This window comes from Cupressus sempervirens, chromosome 3 (assembly GCF_028749045.1).
Source record: "Cupressus sempervirens isolate cs-2001-9-10 chromosome 3, ASM2874904v1, whole genome shotgun sequence".
Taxonomy (NCBI): domain Eukaryota; kingdom Viridiplantae; phylum Streptophyta; class Pinopsida; order Cupressales; family Cupressaceae; genus Cupressus; species Cupressus sempervirens.
Genome location: NC_143120.1, coordinates 533,858,288 through 533,881,800, shown reverse-complemented (window position 1 = coordinate 533,881,800; position 23,513 = coordinate 533,858,288). Strand labels below are relative to the sequence as shown.

General features: G+C 38.3%; 1 protein-coding gene across 1 annotated transcript in view; it reads right to left on the bottom strand.

The window, feature by feature from the left end:
• Nucleotides 1-23,244, bottom strand: part of EMB2369 (tRNA synthetase class I (I, L, M and V) family protein) — a 257,898-nt gene extending 234,654 nt beyond the window's left edge. Inside the window, exon 1 of the mRNA XM_089820739.1 lies at nt 22,811-23,244. Coding sequence (XP_089676865.1) covers nt 22,811-23,118 — 308 coding nt within the window. The 5' untranslated portion in view covers nt 23,119-23,244. The remainder of the gene's footprint in view (nt 1-22,810) is intronic.
• Nucleotides 23,245-23,513: the final 269 nt, after the last annotated feature.

Sequence of the window (23,513 nt, the reverse complement as noted above, 5' to 3'; positions counted from 1 at the left end):
ACAGACGGGAAAAGAGAAGGGAAAACTCTGCCAAACGGGGTTAGCCGCGAGAAAGACAAAAGGAGGAAAGGAAGAAGGAACAACTCCGTAGAACTAGAAATAACACGGAGGGTTGAAGCAAGCCACGGAGAAGTGAAAAGGAGAAGCAAAACCTAACTGTTTTTGTTATGTTACAATAAAAGACAAAACAAGAGACCATTACTATGTAGTCAACAGGAAAAAGAAAACAATGGAAGGCTCAGCTGAAGGGGAATAGTGCGGATATGGAAAAAAATATATGAGTGTTGGCTTCAGGAATCCAAGTTGTAGGGCCGACAGCATCGAGCAGGAAGAAGCAAAAGGTGAAGGTTGACTTGTCACATCTCAGAATTCAGTTCAAAGGGTTGAATGGCAGTGAGTGTCAGAGTTGGTGGTAAGAAACGGCAGACACAAACCTGATCAAGCAAATTCTAGTCTGTGCCTAAGTCCATTGGGCAATAAATTTCCTCGTGTTCTCCATTAGATTGTTTGAGACAATCCTCAGAACTATGATTGAAACCTACAACAGGAACAGTCGAACAAGCACATTTGTATACAAGAAGCATCGAATGACAGTCTCCTTCATATCCTAAGATTTCAAAAAGGTACTTGGCATTCCTGGTCAAGGAGGTCGCAAAGTGGTGACCAAGAATGTAATATACTGAGCTATTACCTACAGTAGTCTCTATATGTTTGACCCTGAAATCTGGCAATTGCTGCGTAAATTTTGTGAGGTAATTATATCAAACAGTTCTCATGTTCTTGTAGTAACTCCCCAAAATTGCAATACCTTTCAATGTATTTGAAATCCAATCCAGTTATGGGATGACAGAGATAAACATTTCGTCAAACAGTTGTCCCGTATTCACTTATTGCCCTTCCCATGGAAAATATGAGATTTAAATTCTATTATTGTTAATGCACTAATACTGATAAGGGATATTTATTATGAATGCAAAGCCAGTAATAATAACAGTCGCACCTTAAGGGAAAATTCAATGTGGTTCCAAACTCAACAAATACTGAGACTATCACACTGAAAGTTAAATATCCAATTTGACAATAATTTCAAAGTTAGTTACCACCAAAATAAAACCACATGGGGAATTTATTACAAACCCGACCTGGAGTTAACCTTGAAATACTGACAGTCGATCAACTAGCCTCTGCTGTATACACCGCTTCACCTTCCTCTTGTGCGGCTCAACTACCAATATTTTGGGATGTACGTTGGGTGTTGTTGAAGGTTTGAACTAGATTCACAACCCTGAACTTCTCTACATTCGAAGCAGATTTGATCCACATTCCACCTGCCGCATCACACATTATGCCCACGTCGTCTTAGAAAATCCCCTGAATGTTGTGCGTTAAGGTTGTGATGAGAAAACGTGGTAAACAATACTCAAACAACCATGCACGCTAACTCCACTACCTAGTCGAATCTTTAACTAACCCGACCCTTCAAGAAATTTATACACTGTATCCCGACGTGAATGTATATAGTCCACCCACGTCCTCAAACTAAGCACCACGACACTCGTTACTAGTCGTATCAAAGGCACTTGAAAGCTCAGAGCTTTCACTCGACTGTGTTCTGTCCCGAGAGAAAATCCACCTTCTTTAATAACGTCTGGTAGTTTGTCAAACCCGAATGTCTTCTCAGCTTGGAAACAACTGCAATGTCACTTCAAATGGCATCAATATAGACCAACGTAACTACCAAAATGCCTGCACTCCCATTATCTCGATTTGCTAAGCATTCTCCATACACCGTAGTGATTACACATTGACTTAGACTGTATTTTTCCAATCTCTTAAATTACTGCCTTCCCATATTAAAGCTTCCTGTACATTAATCGTTCCAAATAGGCTTCTCTTTTATGTAATATCCGACTTTACACTCCTTCAATAACCCAATAAGGGACCATAGAAAATGATATTTAACGACACTAACCAATAAATCGAAGGCCTCTGAAAATAATTTGCACTTACTTCATGATTAAGCTGCGACTTACTGAATTTGCCGACTTCTGCCCAATTCCATGTAAACACTGAAGAAAGGAAATTGGGATATCGTCCAACTCCTTAGTAGATTTCCAGACTTAGAGGGTTTTCGTCCTCCCAGTCCAACCCCAGTCACATTAAAGCAACTAGAACTCAAAATAATTTAGTTCATAAATTCTCTTCCTCTAATCCCAATGCAAACTCGTGCATAAATAGCCTCGGGATGAGGGAAAAGTACCACGTGCAAAGAATGTGGGATTAAAAGTCATTTTCGTCCTGTAGTCACTTAAAGTTATTTATAAAGTAAATGACTTTAAAACATTAAAGTGACTTAGCTCTGCACCTTTAATAAAGTCCTAGAATAAATTAAATTAAATTTCCCCTTTGTGACTAGAAAGCATCCTGCCTATAATTGTTATTAATCTATTCGGATGTGGAGATAGATTAATTCTATCGCCCGGAACTAAAATTGAGAACGGGACATGACAGTCCTCCATTCCCAAGCAATCTCGACGCTGGGTGCTATAATACGGACTCGCCTTCCCAAGCAGCATCTTCAACAGGTAAATCTTTCCACTTAACTTGATACTCTCTGATCACTCTCCTATGAAGCTGCTTCTCTCTGCTATCTAGAATGAATTATGACACTAAGATCAATTTCCCTTCATCATCCAAGGGAGGTAATACTACAGAAGGCACCACATTCTGACCCAACGCCTTTTTGAGGCGCGACACCTGAAACACATTGTGCACTCTACTATCTATTGGGAGCTCAAGCTCATAAGCCATCTCACCTATCCGCCTGATAATCCTAAAAGGGCCATAGTATCTAGGCTTAAGCTTCTCTGATGCATTCTTCCTGAGAGTAGACTATCGATAAGGTTGTAGCATGAGGTAAACCATGCCACCAACCTCAAAACTCCTCTCTGCCCTCTTCTGATCTGCATACTGCTTATGCTGATTCTGTGCCCTGGCAATATTATCCCTGAGAGCATCAACAATGACTGACAATAAACCAATCAATCCACCTGGATCCCAAATGTAGTCATGTACTATACTGTTGTCAATCAACGCAAACTCCTGCAATATCCTCTGCAATATAACCAAGAGGGATCCATAATCAAACTGACAAATACAGCTCAACCAAACTCCAAAATCACAACTGCCATAGTCAGGAACCCATGAGACACAAACTCTAAGAACATCAGAACCCAAGTAAAGTGGACAACTCAAATTGCCAACACAATAAATCCATCAATGCATCCCACTGGCCTATGCGGAATGTACAATCCAACTCTACAACAATGGTGAAAACTCCCGAATGAAACTGTACCAAGTATGGAGAATCCACACACTGTACAACTCCTGCAGTCATCACAACTCTGAAGATCACCGGCCACTATCCCATAACCATAACTCCCATGCACCGCTAATGGCGAAAAGACATCACAAGATAAATAGCAAGAAATAGAACCCAAACCAAATCTACTTGCCATCAACTCCTCAACACATGGATCAGATGCAAACTGATGAATATACCCTATAGTATAATGCTGATTAAAAGAACCAACCTCAGTCGACAACTCACCATGCACAAGTGATGCAACCCACTGCAACTAATCACCAGCTAAGTCAAGAGATGACATAGCCAAAAGAGTAGAATCAATAACAACTGCTGAAGCATCACTCCCAAACTCCTGCTCTAAGTCATGTACTATCAAGTTGTCAACCGCAAAACCTATCACCATGTCATGCCCATCACAACTCTCATCCCGTGGCATCATACCATCCCATAACTGATGACAAGCACTAGGAACCAAAGTACATCTCCGTAACGTCATCTCATCAACATGGTCATCAAAGGTAAATTGATGAGCATACCTCACAATGCAATACCAATAAGACGTGCCAATCTCAATCAGTGACTTGGACTGCAATCCAGATGAAACTAATTGCAACCGATCACTAACCACACTGGAACTAACTACCACCTCCGAAGACATTGCCAAGGGAGTAGTATCACTAGCAGGAACCGTGCCAACTATTGGCTCACCAACATCACACATGATCTTTGATACAATATCCCTAGTCTCCATGCCATCAGTAGTAGAGACCACCACCATGTCAAGCATACCACAACAATCTGCTGTAGCACCCAACTCAATTGAACCTAACCCCAGTGGAAGAGAACCTGATAAGCCAATGCTAGTATCAAGGATGAATGCATCCCCATCTCCACTGTCTTTGACAATCTCGACCATGGACATCCTCGGATCACCCGACACCACACCCTGTGACTGTACAGAATCTGGTAAAGACTACAGTCGTTCTAACTCCATGGTCACCTCAGCCAAAAGAAATTGTGACTCCTCGAAAGCCAACTGTATACTCTCAAGAATCTCAGAAGTCACCACGAGCTACTGAGTAAGCTTACTCACCTCATCTTCCTTGACCAACAATGCGTCATATGTTGTACTACCCCACTCCATAAGATGATCTTTGTCGGTTACCAACTACATATAATTCTGTCTCAGAATCTGGATAGCCTCCCATAAAGAGTGGATCTCTGTCAAGGAAAAATAATTGCCTCCCTGCTCAACACTAGTAGGAGAACTCCATCCATAAACTACTAACAACTAACGAGCAGCATCGAAATGCTGGCAATCGATAGCAATGTCTCACTCACTAACTCTCAGCTGACTAGACACATGATGGCGCTAGCTAGCCTTTCTCCTACAATCCTCCTCTGCCACACTATCCAAAGGAGTAGACTCAAAATTACTGATCTTCAGAGTACTACCATCCACACTCTGCGAATCAACTCCAAGGCTCTTATCAACATATGGAGTATCAAAAACTATAGCATCGCTGTCCAACTCCTCCGTACCGAAAGAAACTGCCAAGGAAACTAAGTCCTCAAAAGTGTCCACTGCATCTGCTTGGATGTCATCAATGCCAGTACAATCCTAGGACTCATCTGTAATCACTGACAACTCGGATGTGCCTGAATCATCATAAGCCCACTGCATCCTGAGTGGTCAACTGGAAATGCACACAACTCCCAACACCAGTGTATAGAAACTAATACCAACATCGGACAAGCCGCTGACACACGAAAGGACAACATCGTGCAATCTGCTAATCAAATCTATGATAGCACCCAAACAATCACTGCTACCAAAGAGTGATAATAATCTCCAATCATCTGAATCCCAAACACCAATATAACAATCCCGAGTCCATATCCGTAAACTAGAATCAGCTAGTAACTCAAGCAAACTCCTCACCCGAGTAATATGACTAATACCAACTAACTCCACATACCTGTCTGATACTGTCCCTGAATCCTGGGTATGAATGCAAGGTGTACTCTCACAACTATCAACAACCACATGTGATCCGCCTGTTGTAGAAAGCTGAGTATCAGGTGTGCAAGATAAAACTAAACTCAACTCCATGCCACGCTCATCCACATGTCTTTCCGAGTCCTGTAATGCCAATGGAGTACTCCCCAAAGAAACTCGAGTCTCCTCAAGCTCACGAGAAAGCCTGTCAACTTCCTCTTCCTTCCTCCTCAAGGTATCTGAATAGACTCTGGCAAGGCTAAGAAGATGGTCACGATCTAATAGAAGATGTAAATAACTCAACTTCATCGTTCCCATTCCTTCCCTAGTCGCCTGTAAGTCAACATAAGAAGACTCTGCCTGAACTCCCTCATGTCTACCCTATAACTGAATCATCCGGATGTGATCCTCTATCATATCTCATATCTTTTCATGATGAGATAATGAAGTCACAATACTGTGTACGTTCACCTTTAGCTGGCTGGACAAATCATGTGAAGTATTACCAGCCTCAACCTCATGTGACGAAGTATCCAAATGTGCCTGGTGCTCCCTCTTAACAAAGTCATGAATACTCAATGTCTGTTCATCTCTACCAGGTATCTCACCATCATGCACAACAACATCCTCATAATCATCATCTGAACTCACTACGTTGTAGTCAATGCCTGTCATAACCAAACCATCCTGAGTACCTGTGACATCACCCTCTAGCAACCTGTATACAACTATCTCAACTTGAGTATCAAGTTGACAGTTACTATCAATCTGCGTAATATCCTTCACCACTTCCTCCTGTGGCTGAGTAGAAACTGAATCTTCTACCTGGCTACTGATCTATTTTTCAAGCTCCTCATGCAAGTTCCTGGTAACTATATCAGTCGATCTCTTGTTATCTAGCCTACGAGATGATCTGCCGAAAATAAATGTAGTCAACTTATCCACGTAAGCTGGATCAGCCAACTTGTCACTCCACTCACGGTTTATTTTGACCATATCATCAACTGTTTTCTTGATTTCAACCCAACTGTCTGAATGATTACCTTTCTTGCTGCTCTATGGTTCCTCTTTCAAGGTAGGCCGTGTAGGACGGTTAACTGACCATGAAGTGTACCTCTTCCTGTCCATTCTGCAATCAATCGAGTGCTGATTACTCATGCAAAGACGGTTCTTACTCAACAGGATGGCAAGAAAACCCACTCTGATACCACTGTAATATACTGAGCTATTACCTACAGCAGTACAAAAAAACTCTATATGTTTGACCCTGAAATCTGGCAATTGCTGCGTAAATTTTGTGAGGTAATTATATCAAACAATTCTCATGTTCCTGTAGTAACTCCCCAAAATTGCAATACCTTTCAATGTATTTAAAATCCAATCCAGTTATGGGATGACAAAAATAAACATTTCATCAAACAATTGTCCATTCACTTACTGCCCTTCCCATGGAAAATATGAGATTTAAATTATGTTACTGTTAATGCACTAATACTGATAAGGGATATTTATTACGAATGCAAAGCCAGTAATGACAACAGTCACACCTTAAGGGAAAATTCAATGTGGTTCTAAACTCAACCAATACTAAGACTATCACACTGAAAGTTAAATATCCGATTTGACAATAATTTCAAAGTTGGTTACCACCAAAATAGAACCACATGGGAAATTTATTACAAACCCGACATGGAGTTAACCATGAAATACTAACATTCAATCAACTAGCCTCTGCTGTATACACTGCTTCACCTTCCTATTGTGCGACTCAGCTACCAATATTCTGGGATGTACGTTGGGTGTTGTTGAAGGTTTGAATTGGATTCACAACCCCGAACTACTCTACATTCGAAGCAGATTTGGTCCACATTCCACCTGCCGCATCACACATTATGCCCACGTCGTCTTAGAAAATCTCCTGAATGTTGTGCGGTAAGGTTGTGACGGGAAAACATGGTAAACAATACTCAAACAACCGCGCATGCTAACTCCATTACCCAGTTGAATCTTTAACTGATCTGACCCGTCAAGAAATTTATACACTGTATCCTGACGTGAATGTATATAGTCTGCCCACGTCCTCAAACTGAGCACCACGACACCCATTACTAGCCATATCAAAGGCACTCAAAAGCTCAAAGCTTTCACTCGACTGTGTTCTGTCCCAAGAGAAAATCTACCTTCTTTAATAATGTCTGGTAGTTGGTCAAACCCAAATGTCTTCTTAGCTTGGAAACAACTGCAATGTCACTTCGAATGGCATCAATATAGACCAACGTAACTACCAAAATGCCTGCACTCCCATTATCTCGACTTGCTGAGCATTCTCCATACACCAGAGTGATTACACATTGACTCAAACTGTATTTTTCCAGTCTCTTAAATTACTGCCTTCCCATATTAAAGCTTCCTGTACATTAATCATTCCAAATAGGCTTTTCTTTTTATGTAATATCCAACTTTACACTCCTTCAATAACCCAATAAGGGACCATAGAAAATGATATTTAACAACACTAACCGATAAATCAAAGGCCTCTAAAAATACTTTGCACTTACTTCATGATTAAGCTGCAACTTACTGAATTTGCCGACTTCTGCCCAATTCCATGTAAACACTGAAGAAAGGAGATTGGGATATCGTCCAACTCCTTAGTAGATTTCTAGACTTGAGGGTTTTCTTCCTCCCAGTCCAACCCTAGTCACATTAAAGCAACCAGAACTCAAAATAATTTAGTTCATAAATTCTCTTCCTCTAATCCCAATGCAAACTCGTGCATAAATAGCCTCGGGATGAGGGAAAAGTACCACGTGCAAAGAATGTGGGATTAAAAGTCATTTTCGTCCTATAGTCACTTAAAGTTATTTATAAAGTAAATGACTTTAAAACATTAAAGTGACTTAGCTCTGCACCTTTAATAAAGTCCTAGAATAAATTAAATTAAATTCCCCCTTGATGACTGGAGAGCATCCTGCCTGTAATCGATGTTAATCTATCCGGATGTGGAGATAGATTAATTCTATCGCCCGAAAATAAAAATTGAGAAGGGGACATGACAAAGAATCACAAGTTGCTGCAAGAACGCAAAGAGTATTAGGTAAAATTGGTGGGAGACGATCTCACACCAAAGGAATTTGAGTCTGTTGTGAAAGGTACCAAGAGTCAAGGACTACGGCGGGATGTCATGAAGGAAGGCCATTGGAGATGTATTATGGATGTAATAAAAAGCAGGTTAACTGGGGCGAGTAGGGCCTCAGATACCCTGCCTCAAATTACATTCATGAACGGCATCATGAATAGTATTGTGTATGATTGGGCCACGGTTCTCGCAAATAGAATGGAGGAGTTTATGACATTAGAGCATCAAACATTTTATATGCCACATCATGCCATCAGTTTGTTTCTGGAAGCATCCCTCCATCAAATTCCAGCTGACAATTTTGAAGTCCCACGGAGGGGGAAATTGGGGCCATGAGAACCCCTAGTATTCTACTAGAGGCATTTGGACACAGGTGGCACTATATCCAGTCAGATGAGGGTATTATAGGGTTTAGATGCATACGGTGACATGGACAGCAGAAGGGAGGAAACCACAAAGAGCGGTGGGGTTGCTTCAGAGGAAGAAAGTACCTCAGCAGAGGCTGGGAGGGATGCAACAATTAGAGGGCCCACACTTTTAACCCCTCCCCAATTGCCGACTTCGGCACACTAGACAGCCACCACCTCCTCACTTATTCCTCCGTTTGGCCAAAGGCATGCGCCACTTATCATGACTCCACCTACCACCATGACAATAGGAACCATAGATGTTATAACTCCACGGAACGTTTTAGCAGATCCAGTCGCACCAGACTTTGTAGCAACAGTGCCAACAACAGGGTTAGTGGAAATGCAGGTGCTAGAGCCCGAACTTCAAGTTCGACTAGATGTGATCGGTTCTGACGTTGTCACCATATCTTCATCCTTGTTGGCCTAGCCCGCTCACCTAACATAGCCAACTCAACCAGAGGTTGAGAGTATTGAGATGACCCAAATAGCTCAACCACAGACAGCACAACCAGAGAGGGTTGAGGTGATGGATCGAGCTAGTGTATTCATGAGACAGCAATTCCGACTCATTCTTGTAGAGGTCGGTTCCTTCATTTAGTCCCCGAGGTAGGGAGAGGTATCCCCAGAGTAGCTGTCATATTAGAGCCACAAGAGGCGAGAGTACCACAGTTCGAGGATGCACCTGGAGATGAGGAAGTTGCACCAGATGTGGACATGGCTACCACAAAAGAGGCAGAGATGGATACAGATATGGAGCAAGATGTTGACACTGAGGACAGTGAGGATTATAGGTTGGATGAGGAGAGATGCAAGGCATACATCAGAGCCATGGAGGTTGTACTGGAGAGAGGTCAAATTGTTGTGCATCAGGCTTTAACCCATAGGAAGGAGTTCCAATTGATCAGAGCCTATATTCGGAGGGTTTGTCCAGAGCATTTCCACTCTTTCTTTGAGGACAGAGGATGGCCAGTTGTAGGAACACCGAAGATGTTTAAGTTGGGACTGTGCAACACTACTATGGAGAAGTTGGCACATGAGATAGTAGGGGCGTATAAAGACGTCTACTATGCTCCTAGGCGTGCAGAGGTAGATAGGGAAGCAGAGAGGATTGCAACTGTGAGGTCCACGGCAGTCGAGATAAAAGCTTAAGAGAAGTTAACCAACAGGCAGCATGGGCAGCTGAGCGAGCAGCGCTCTTGCAAGATAAGGAAAAGGCCAAACAAGGATTGCAGACAGCCCGGGCCCAGGCCATGGAGGCAGCACTTCTCTTGAAGGAGGAAGTAGAAGTTAACACACGGATGCAGAAGGACTCAGGCATCTGCACTAATCAAGTTTATGAGTTGCACCAGTAGCGGAACACTTCAAGGACACAACCTCCTCCCTAGTCTATGTTGTTTCTATGTTTGTATGTTGTCTCCTAATTTTGTCAGTTTTGAGTCGCAAGGAGACAACTTATCTTTTTTTTTTTTGGGGGGGGGGATGATGTTGTCCAGCAAAATGGGTAGTTAGATGGTTACTGGTGCGGACACGGTTGTGTCATTTCATTAGCACCGTATTGGATATTATAACTGTGACTTTCACTTATGTATTTGGCATCGTTATATGGAACATTATGGTTATGTAAGAAAAGCATTTGACGAATGAATAGTATTTTGCTTTGTTATATCATTATATGTTTCTTTCCTGTTCACCTACTTGCTGAGCAAATTGACCACTTCAAATAGACATAATAACACATTTAAATTTATCTTTTTAATAAACAAAAACCTAATCATGAAACTGAACTTTTTGAATAAAACATGAATAAGGTGTATGTGTATGTATGAATGCACGTGTATGTGTGCATAATGCATATAGATATACATATGCATGCATGCATGCATGCATACATGTATTTCAGCATAAAACAAAAAATAAGTTTTAGTTCATCAGCACCAAAAATTTATAAGACTAGCACCAAAACCTGGGAAATTTTGTAATGGACACCCCTGAATGTCCCAAAAAAATAAACCAAATTGCTGAAAGGAATTATGTCAAACAGTTTGCATTCAACCTCTTATTTCTTCGTTTAATGTTTTAAACCCCTTATAACTCCGAAAATCAAACGTTTATTTGTTTGTTGTGTTTTGTGCATGGAATTGGTATCATACAACATAAACAAGAAAGAAACTACAATACTATGCAAAGTGGAAATGAACTGCTGCTAATAAAATGTTATTTTCAAAATTCATAAAACCAAATACATGGCAGATTTATCAACTCACTAATTACTTCAGCATTATTGACATAATACTCCAGCCCATGCTTTCGAACTTGCTGCTACAGTGCCGCGTGAATAGTGTCGCGTGAATAGTGCCGTGTGAATAGTGTTGCATGAATAGTGCCGCATGAACAGTGTTGCTACAGTACTTTGTCCTTCAATCAGTCCACTACCTTCGTAATATCATTCCCTCAAAGCGGCATAAGTGTCAGACAAGTAGTGAAGAAGATATGAGCAAAATACCAAATCTGCCTGTAGCTGGAAATGCAACTAAACTGCCTGATAATGAAGCCGATAACAAAGAATTCCAAAGGCCAAACCCCAAGGGAATGACGTCTAGAATGTTACAAGAGAGGATAAACGTCCTCAAATGCCAAGAACGGAGCTGCAACTCATACACCAATTTCTTCTCATATTCAACCTGTCTAATGAAGCCACAAATGCTTCCTTTTATTCTATTTCCAAGGGTCCGCTCAACTCATATGGGCAATGTGGGATAAAAGATGTGTAGTATATAAAACATATATTAAAATACCCCTTATGTCTCCCTTGGGTACACATCCCCATAAAATAAATATTAAAGTAACACTTTGATATTTTACAATTAAATTAGACATTACTTTAATAAAACTTCAGGCATTAAAATGTATTAGCAATCGGACTCCGAATAATGCGAGTGATAGCTCATTGGAAAGCTCTCACCGAGGAGTATCAAATCCAATCACCAAAATTGACCTGCACTGTGTCCTGCCGACTTACTAAAAATAGTAAGTATGCCTGAAACTGAGTAAATCAACTTCGTTTTGGCCCAAACTGGAAATGACTAGGCCAAAACACTCCAAGATCCCATTAAACCCTTCGTTAGCCCTCGGGACCATGTAGAACAACGCTAACGCAAACACACTTGGTCAACTGCTAAAATGGGGACATTACAAATTTTATACTTGACACTAGGTGGAATTTTCTCCACTTGATGCCATGTAGGACATTTGGTCACTTAATAATTAATAGCAAGGTTGCACGGGAACTGAGGTACTTGGCTGCTTAGGGTACCCAATACAAGTACAAGTATGACTATTTTTCAAAGTAGGAGTCAAGAGACTTGGGTACGTCAAACTTTTTTTAATATAATTTAATATTTATAGAAAATCTGAAATATGTCATGACAATGGTTTTCAAAATTAGAACAATGATAAAGTTTGCAAATGTAATGGTAAGGTTTGGGTTTGGATGCTGATTTGAGTTTCAAGTTCGAAATTTGTTCAAGATTTTTTTGGGAGCAAGTTCGAATTCGTTTTGGGTTTGTCCATACAAAAATGTATCTTTCATATATGTATGTATGTATGTATGATATGTATATATATGTATGCAGTAGAAAAAAAATCATACACCACTATGCTAATAGTAGAGCAACATATTAGCATTTTAGTCCAAATAGCATGTGTTTTCTCTTTGTAGCCCTTTTTGTGGTCTATTTTAGGGTTGGAGGATTGGAGTGACTAAGATGGACCAAAAAAACTTTAACAAAGTAAAAAAAAATCCATTTTTTGGTTGAATTCAGCCTAAGTCCTGCTGCAAATTTGGCAATTTGCCATCGAAACTGCAAAATTTGTGTCGGGTTTGTCTAACAGAATTTCGACAAACTCTTGCACAAATATGATAAAGACCAAACTTTTGCAAGAATGGGTCCAAACTTTGGGCTTGTCAAGGAAGAATTTGGTAACATAGATGTAATGTATTCATTTACAGTTTCAGATTTGCTATGTTTGTAAAAGTTAAAATATAATAAATGTTTAGATGCGTAACAAAGAAGGTGGACTTTAAACATGAACAAGAAGATCATAATTCATATAACAATGACATATTAGAAATGATAAACTTCTGACTTGAACAGTTATAAAGTTTACTGTTAATCAATATGGTATCAAAGTTTTAGATTATGGTAAAAATAGGTTTTGAAAGGACCCCAAAACCTTAAAACATCATCAAAAAGATAAAGCAATAAAGTCCAGCAGGTTTTACAAGGACCTAAAACCTACAAAAGAAATAGTATCAAGGTCAGGTTTTACAGGGACCTGAAACCACTACATAAGTCCAAAAAAGAACCCAAGTTTTACAAGGACCTGGAACCTAGTATAACAACTAGATAAAAACCAGTAAACAAGACCAAAAACAAAAAACCAGTTACCACTACCAGTAGCTAAGACCAAATTCGAGACAAAACCAGAAAATAAAACCCGTTAAAGGAAGCTATTGTAGCTCTTTAATCATTTTGGTGACCTCCTTTCTAATTTTTGTAGTGTCCTGTATGGAGTCAGCAGCCGAAGCAACAACAATCTCTAGAGCCTTCTTCCTCGTACTTTGCCTGGTCCACTTGCTTGGACCTCCCAAAGATATAATTTCCTCATTTGCCTGTTTGCCAAGACTCGCAGTAGCTGCACAGATACTTGAAGTCACTTGTTCCATTTTAGTCCCACTTTCCTTAACAAGCATCCGTAGGTTTTGTTCATAATCTTTCAGTTTGTTTGGGATATCACCCACTTGCACCTCCATTTGGCTAATTATGACACGATCAGTTTCCTGGTTGTGTTGCATAATGTCCATTCTCTTTTTAAGACCCATAATTTCATTGTATATCCATGAATCAACTTGAAGCATGGAATCAGATTTGAGTTTAGCTGAATGTAAAAAAGTCAGCTTAGTTTCTCTCTGCGAAGAATCACTTGTATCCTGTTCAGCAACCTCACGAGGAGGTGAGACCACCCTATCTGTCTGTATGGTATCAAAGCTTCAAACTGATTACATAATGAATTAAACTTGATAAACAACAAGCTAATACGCAAACAAAAAACCAAAACAACAATCAGAAATCTTAATCAAGGTCCTTAGCTAGAATGTTCTCCAATGAGTACCCAGTACGTGGGGTATGTGTACTTGGTATTTGGGTACGTGTCCCCAGGATGAGGGTACGCATTCCCATCCAACCCAAGTTAATAGTAAAAACAATATGGAAGTTTTCATTACTCAACACCAAGTGAGGAAATTGAACTGTGCACACCAAAAAGTGAAGATTGTCAACATTGATGTTAGGTGGAAGTTTCTCCACTTTACAACAAGTGAAGATATATTTAACTTTAGATGCTAGAAAGTGAAGGTTGTCAAATTTCACTATGTAGAAGTTTCTCCATTTGACACAATGCGTAAATATTGATCAAATAGCACCAAGTGGAACTTTCAGGTACTCAACACCAATTTAACGAATTTTTTAAATGATTAACACAACTTTGAATTTCCTCTAAATTTCTTTTTATTTTTAACATTAACCTAGATAAAAATTATATTTTTCATTCTCTTTCATCTTTTTAAATTCCATTTTATGTAATGAAGCTTGAAACTGCCGTTCCCCACTATTCACCCAAAAAGTAATTAAAAAGTAACTTTTTAAAATTTGGATTTTTTGATTTCCTTGCTTCTCTCCTCAATCTTAGATAGTGGAAAAAAATGCAAAAATCAATTTTTGCTAAAAATGGAATTTGATCTCTAGAAAGCATTGAAACTACTTGTTTGGAATTTTGAATTACCCATAATGGCTATTCATGCTTCAACAATCCATATTTTTCCAGGCACGTTGGAGAAGTGTAAGGAGCTTTTTAGCTCCAACAAAGGAATACCCCTAAATAAAATTTCAGTTCTTTTGATCAATAGAGATAACCTTTGATCTTGAGTTGGTGTCTTGTGGGTGTGTTGCATCGCACAAGTCCACCTTGACATGGTTTGCTTCCTTTACTTTGGAATGAATTTCAGTTCATAGGACACAGTTTTATTGGATATAGAACAAGTTTAATGAATCACATTTATTATTCCACATACTACTTGTTTGTGATTGTCAATTGGTATATCCAATGCAATTACAATTCAATTTCTAGCCAAATGACGATTGTTCTTGAGCCACCAACCAGAATTGACTGATTGCACCAGTTGAGATGCCCATTATCAAAGCCACAGTGACAAATTAAGACAAGATATATGACAAATTAAGACAAGATATATGAAAGGCCTTGATAAACCTTTGCAAAACTCATCTTTCAGGCCTCGTTTCCCCCCTGCTTTGTTGAGACAATTGTTAATGTGTTATGTTTACAGGCCAAAATATCACTGCATTCTTAGGTCTACAGGCCAAAATATCACTTCATTATCATTTCTCATCACGGTATTTTGTCCATTAGCAATGCTACATGCAGGAATGAGGAAATGAAATGTTGCAGCCATATCAAATGATGATGAAACATTTTGGAAGATCAGTTCCAAACATATCATCAGTGCAGGAAGCAGTATTAGAGTTCCAAACCTATCATCTGTGCAGAAAGCAGTATTAGCATGGTTGACAAGAAAGTGTTTCAGTGGCATCTAGGAAGAAGATTGCACAACCGGCAGCAAGTTGAGCAGCAAAAACATAACAGAAGTTGTGACCAAAGTGTGCATTTCTGAGATCCAAACCATGAGATCAGCAGATGAAAACAACAGCTAAGAACCATGAGCCATGTGACCATGACACTAAAGATGGTAGAGACAACAAATTCACATGATCAAACAGAGACTGAAAGGCAGTTTACTGCTGAAATGTTATACAAGTGCAAGTTTTGTTGACTGACATCTTTGACCATCAGCTAAGGTGTTGTGCCTAATAAATATAATTAACAGGGATTTTCAATCTTCTACAATAATACTTAAAGTTTGGAATGATAATTAGTTTTGGTTTGTTAGATAACATTAGACTAAAGTCATCACCCTCTTGCTTCTTTTTTATTCAAAAACATTAGACTAAAGTCATCAAGATTGAATCCAAGAAGTTATGTGGCATGTTGAGATTTCAATTCTTCTAAAGAGCTGCCAAATTTCAAAGAAAAGGAATACATCAAATCATAGAGGCTCATTGTGCACACAATATTGTCAATCTTAACGTCATCTATTTTCAGTTGGTTCTATTTCCAAGTAAGAGATAAAGGTCTATTTTGGGCCACTTTATTGTCTTAATAATCTAGAATGATTTTGCTTTAAAGTTTCTTTCTTCCTATTCTTTTGTAACTTTAATGTTTTCACTTAGACGATGATTTTAGGGCTAAATTAACATTATTTCGAGCCCCTAAAATAAAGCATCTTGTAAACTCAAATAATTGTGTTGTGCACATAAATTCAAAAGAATGACCGACACTGTACTTCAGTAGCCAAAATTGTTATTCAGGTTGATCAACTATGTTTATAATTTCATTGATTGGATTTGAAAATTGATAAAGTACCATTTTCTGTAATGACGAAGTCTATTGATCTAGAATGTACTTTCTCTATGAACAAGCTATTTAGTATCAGAAGAAGAAAGGAAAAGTAAAAAAGAAGAAGAGAAAAGAGAAACCATAGGATTGCAAACAGCAAGAGAAGACCATTAAGAAGATCAAAAATCAGTTTGGGGAGACCATAAGATTGAATTGGGAGCTTTAAGGAGCTAATAGCAACACTCCTCAACTCATTTGTAAGAGGTAAGTGTTGATTTTGTTTTGCATGTTAGTGTATTTTTCATGCTTTTGTCAAATTTTTTTAGTTTTTATTTATAAATCTTGAATGTGTTTTAGTTTCTACATGTTTTTTGACTAAATTACAAGGTGCAATCTTGCAAACCCTAATGTTTTTATAACAAATTGCAAACATCTATTTGATTTTACATTGTACAATTTGCTCAAAAATAATGTAGGGTTTTCTTCTTCTTCTTTTTTACTTTAAGTTTGTAATGGGCTTTTCTTATTGCAACAGCCTTAGCTTTATTTTTTCATAATGCCTAAAAAGGATGAAGCTTGGATCTATACTGAAGAATTTTATGGAAGAACAAAATATCAAACAAAATGTTTCTTATGTAAGAAATTAAACTTGAGTGGCATCTATAGATTCAAATATCATATTGCATGCATACTTGTACATGATATTACCCTGTGCACTAAACAAACCGCTGAGGCAAAAAGAAATTGTTATATGGCATTAGAGGCTTTGGAACAAGAAAAGATAAATAAGAAAAGACAACTTGAACAGTTAGGTGCTATTGGCTCTCATGCTTCCCTCATCCACATCCGCATCCGTAGGTTGCGCTGGAGAGGGTTCTTTTAAGCTTCCCTTTCGTCCTAGTGCTACTGCTACTGCTAGTGCTAGTCCTAGTGCTAGTGCTTGTCCTAGTGCTAGTCGTTCTTATACTAAACCTAGGCCTATTATATTTCAACCTAGAATGTAGAAGTCCAGATTGGATAGTTACTTTGTGCCATGCACTGCTCCTGGCTTACAACCCTCGCTTGAGAGCATGGGCAGTTTGAAAAAGGAGATTCATGATGCTGCTAGAAAACAAATTTGCCAAGTTTTGGTACTTTTGCAACATTCCATTTATTGCAGCAAGGTAATTAACTCTTTTTTATTTGTTCTCTTTTTTAATTATTTAATATTTCTACTTGTGTAATCATAGATCATATTTGAAATTACATAATGATTTATTATCTAAATTTTTAATCATAATCTATTTGTGGCAGGACTCCTTATCGGCAAGGCATGATAGATGTTGCAACTATTTGTGGTCTGGGATTTAAAGCCCTATTGAGGCTAAGTTGAGTGGCTACCTCTTAGATGAAATGGTAGAGGACATGAAGTTTAAGCTAGATGACCACTGAAAGGAATGGACCATAAAGGGTTGCACCATCATGACTAATGGTTGGAGAGATAGGAGGGAAAGAACACTCATCAATTTTCTTGTTCCCTATGGAGGTGATTGATCATTCTACACATGCTAATGTAAATTTTGATTTGTTGATTGCTAAGTTGTTGACGGTCCATGAATCATAATCATGATAATTAATGTTTTGCTTTATTTCAATTTTGTAGGATCCACCATGTTCATCAAATCTATTGATGCTTCCTCTCAAGTCAAAAATGCCACATACTTGTGTGAGGTTATTGAAGAAGTCATAGCAAAGGTGGGGGAAGAACATGTGATGCAAGTGGTCACGGATAATGCAACAAGTTATATTGATGTAGGTAAACTTTTAAGTTTTAAGTTTAATTTATCAAATTTTGAACTTTTCTACTTCTAAGTTTCTTAACCTGTGTAAAATTTTGCTTAATTTTAAAATTGCTTTAGGAAAACTATTGATGGAGAGGCACTGCACAATATTTTGGACTCCTTATGTCGCACATTGCCTTGACCTCATTTTAGAGGGCATTGGTAAAATTAAGTGGATCAAATCATGTGTAGAGAAGGCCAAAAATATATGCAAGTTTATATACAATCATGCATTTGTCCTCGCCACAATGAGAAAATACACAGGAAATAGGGAGTTAGCTCATCCAGGCATCATGAGGTTTGCCTCGAATTTCATCACACTAAAGTCCTTGATGACATCAATGGAAGAACTGAGGCGCATGATTGTTGGGGAGGAGTTTGTTTCTTCTTCTTATGCTACAACCACCATGGGGATAGATGTGGGGAATATCCTCTCTTTGATGAGGATGGTTTTTAGGCACCTACTCAAGAAATAATCAAGGTAAATTTTTTACAATTTAACATTTAGAATTGTTATTTATTAGTTGATTATTTAATGATTTAGCTTTATAATTTAGTTTTGACTCATATTTTTTACATTATATGCAGATCAGTGAGCCCCTTGTATCTCTCTTATGAATTGCTGATGGGGAGAAGTTCTCTATAGGCTACATATATGAGGGCATGCATATGGCCAAGGAGGCCATTAGAGCCCAATATGCAGGAGTGCCAGAGAAGTATGGCCCCATTTGGGACATCATTGGAGATGAAAGAATCAACTCCATAGACCCATCCATGCATCTACCTATTACCTTAATCCAGCATATTGTTTCCTTCCTAACTTCAGGGCGGATAAGGATATTCTTACCAGCCTATACACAGTCATGCAGAGGTTAAGTCCTGATGGTAGTGCCGCAACTGCAACCATTGAGCTAGACAAATTCAATAATAAGGAGGGGCTGCTTTTCTCTAGCAGGATGGTCGTAGAGGCTCACACATCATTACATCCAAGTAAAAACAATATATTCTTAAAGTTAATTCATACTTGTTATGACTTTTGCATTTTAGTTTTTGATTTTGTAATTTAGCCTTAAAGTTGTGCTTGTAAATGAGACTAATAGTTTTTTTTCCCTCATTTAAGATAGATGGTGGCAAATGTTTGGGCAATCAACCCCAAATCTTCAGAAGATTGTCATCCGTATTTTGAGTCACCCTAGCAGCGCTTCTGGATGTGAGTGCAGTAGATCCAAGTTTGAGCATATCCACTTGAAGAGGCGAAACAGGTTGTCTGTGCAGAGGTTGAATGATCTTGTATTTGTTCATTACAAACTCCGCCTTAGAACCAAACAGATTTTGGCCACTAACTCCTCTCCGATCATTCTAGAGGAGATTGATCCAGAGTCAAAGTGGCTCACTGAGACGACGAATGCAGCAGTCTTCATTGAGAAAGACCATGAGAAAGGTTGAGGCTGTGGCCATGGCAGAGGAGGAGGCTAGAGCATGTTCAGGCACTAGCAGACGCACACGTGCACACACAGAGCATGCTATAGACACAGGCCCTAGTGAAGTTCATGCACCCATCTCACATGCGGGGGCTATGGCTCATCAATCCTCTAGGACCTACCTTAGACACCTTTGAAGAAGGCATTCAAAGGCTGAGCTTGAGGCTCCAACTGAGCTTGAGGATGATGATGGGACTTGAGCTAGATCCTTGTTTTTTCATTTTGTTTACACTTTGACTTTACAGATAGACATGTGTTTCATCATCATGGATCTTCATCTTACATATATTATGATTTGATGTCATTTTGATTTGGTTTTATCATTATGGATCTTCGTCTTACACACATTTATGATTTGACAATATTTATAATTCTATATATCTATGCCATGACTCATTATGATCCTATGATTTCTATTTACTGAAGCTACAATTTACATTTTATGTATGCGATGGATTTATCAATTAGGTTTCTTGATTATGTATGTTAAGTTTGTTAACTTCTATTTGATGATGTTATAGTGTTTTTTAGTTATATTCAATAAAGGGTGCATGAAACAAGTTTTGAATCTTTAAAATCTTTAAATTTCAAAGGTTTTTGCACTTCGTCGATTCATAGCCGATTCATAGACGATTCATAGGCAATTCACTATTCGAGTAAGCCTTGCCGATTCCAATTTTTTGTTCTTTGCTTAAAGGTGACAAAGAAGAATAAGACGAAAAAACAGAAAGCAGTTGAAGAGTCATTGTTTAGCAGTAAAAGAGGGAGTTTGTTCATTTTCAGGATGCTTGGATTTTGGAGTTATTTTTCAGAATTCTCTTTGAGAGAAGGGAAAGCTTGACTTTCAGTTTCAGAACTTGAGGACGGAAACCTTCAGGGTCTTTTTCCAGGATTGGACGTCAACCCAGTTCACATCAGAATTCACTTTGGAGTTACAGGTTCTCTTCTATGTATTTCCAATGTGAATATTAATGCTGTTTGTAAGGTTGGATTTTTTTGCATGTTATAATATTGCTGTTTTATAATGAAATAACAGATGTTGTGGCATTTTAAATGAGTTTTTTTACTGGTTATGTGTTGGTTTTAAATTATATGAATCATTTGTTGTATTCAAAACTGTTTGTGAGATAAATTTGGGAAGCATCCATTAGGTATATTACAGAAAAATAGCCCCCGAACCCTGATGAGGATACATGGTGAGTGTATGGTACTTTCCTGATGAGTCGCCACAAGCTAACAATAAGGATACTTTTGCAACTAAAGCTGATTTTTGGTAGATTAGATTTTTTAAATGTGAGCAAGGCAGAAGATTGTAAGAAATTCAATCAAATTGCTTTTCAAAGGACTATACGGCTAAGTTTTCCACAGGAATGAAAAATGGAATGTATTAAATGTTTTTTTACATTTTTGAAGGAATTAAAAACAGGTTATGAGGTGTAATTATCTATGTATGCTTCTGTTTTTCTAAGATTTCATTATTATATACTTGGTTCGTCTTTCTTACATCACAATATTAGTCACATGGCATTTTGAAAAGAGTTCTTCATTTTAAGTAAGTTTAATAGGAGTGAAACAGTTCATTCTACATTGAACCATCAGATCTTGTGGCTTAAGAGGGAGGAAAAGTTAAGACAAAGAATAGTCAAGATTAGACAGTTTTAGCTTGAAAATTATTCAATATAACCCTATAGGAAGCAACAGTAAAGTGCATTATTTTATCCATATAAAATAACCCTTAGTTGAAGTAGTAAAGTATTATCAAATTGATGTAAGAAGATGATATTGCTATTCCAACTCCAGATTGCTTCTTCAGTCTATTAGCATCTCCACATACTGCCTCCCTCACTACAGATACTTCTCCAATATGCCCTCTCACCTACTTCCCACAAAGGAGGATATTAATAGAATTGTTTCCGAGGAAATAAAATATAGAGAAGTTATTTGGAACTCCCCAGCAGCCTGTCAGCCCTAGGTTTGCTTGTTATGATGAACATGTCTTGCAGGTTGTTGGTGAAAACATACAATCCAGCTGTCTTAAACATCATTAGTATCATGGCCTTAGGATTCCTTCTTGGTGACTGCGATTATGCTACCAATTATAAGTTGAGAAAGAAGCAACAGAATATGACATATTTGCTATTTCTAAGGGACGAGGATGGTACTACATTTTCACGTTTTCTATCTATAACAAAATTTTATGTGTGTGTAATTTTTTATCTAGAGACTCCAGAAGAAGAAATTACCTGTATAGAGGGCTTCCAAGAACCCGCCAAAATGATTAGCTACTGCTTCATCCTATTTCGTGCCCTAGAGGCTTCAAGCAACCATTATTTACAATGTTGCCTTGTGCAAGAGACTACCAAGGCATTGCAAATCTCTTACTCGTGCACCTAGTGTGATGCATTACTGCGAAGGCAGATGTGCATTTCCTCTTTTGTGAAGGATTGACTGTTAGCTATAGATGTCAGAAGAATGGTTGTAGCCTTCGAGAGCAATTATCTTCTTTCCATTCAAAAATGTTAAAAACCCGGCCATTCTTCTAAAAACATGAGAAAGTTCTTTATTTGTACTTCCTCTTCTCTACAACCGTCTTTCTACACACTAAAAATTTAATCTAAAACTGACCTCTTTCCTTCATACGCATCTGAAATTACCTTGTGAGTGATGTTTTCATGTTCATATTTTGTATATTTCTTATGAGATGAACTAGAAATTCCCTTCCTAAACAGCCTTGTTTCTTCCTAATTGTGGTTTCGGTACTTAATGCGCGCCTAGTTGGAGTGCCTTTTTAATTATAGAAGTCTTTTTTGAATAAAATTGTGTCTTTGGATATTTGCAGTCACAACCATTAATAAGATAAGTAAAATTTCAAGTTGCAACAAACTTGAGAGCAACTAACATATTTTTATCCATTTTTCAGAGAATCACAAAGTGAGTTATTCTAGTGAAAATTTGCGTTCTTGGTTTGCCACTCCTCTATATTTCGCAAGTGTACTATACAAAACATTCGAGGAGTTGAATACAAATTCGTCCGACTGGCCATGTTATATTGCAAGTGAAGTACCTGGGGTAGGGGAACATGTCCAACACATAAAACTTGCGCTTCTCTGTTTCGTCTGGATCAAGAGCGCGAAATGTGCAATTTTCATCCCAGTATTGCTGCCATCGACCTTCAATTTCATCGAACGGATACGCCGACCACTTCTTCCTCTTCTTCTTTCCTCCTTCTTCTCCTCCTCCTCCCACACATTTCAATTTACAGTGCTTATTGCGCATAAGGCACATTGATGATGGAAAATTAGGTGACGGTAAGCGTAAGAAAATATATACGTGGGAAGGAAGGTAGAGAGGTGTAGCAATCGCCATAGCCATTGCTGTAAAACTTACTCGCCACAGGATCTTGCTCTTCCTATCTTCATTGATTTATCTGTTACATTACTCTGGCCAACATCGGAATAGAACGACACGATTTAAAACAGATAGATAATTGAAAGTGAGGGAGTATAGCTTACTTTGAATTGGATTAATTTAGATTTTGATACTTAATCAAGATATTATGGATGAGTGAAAGAATATAGATAGATAATTGGAAGTGAGGGAGTATAGATACCAAACAACATTCATAATCTTTATAAACATCATAAGCAATCACTTAGTGTACTCATTGAACTTATCATTTAAACTCTTTCAATTACTTTACTTCAAATTATTCAATCACTGTTATGGCTTAACGAACTGGTAGTAATAAAACTTAGTTATTACTGACC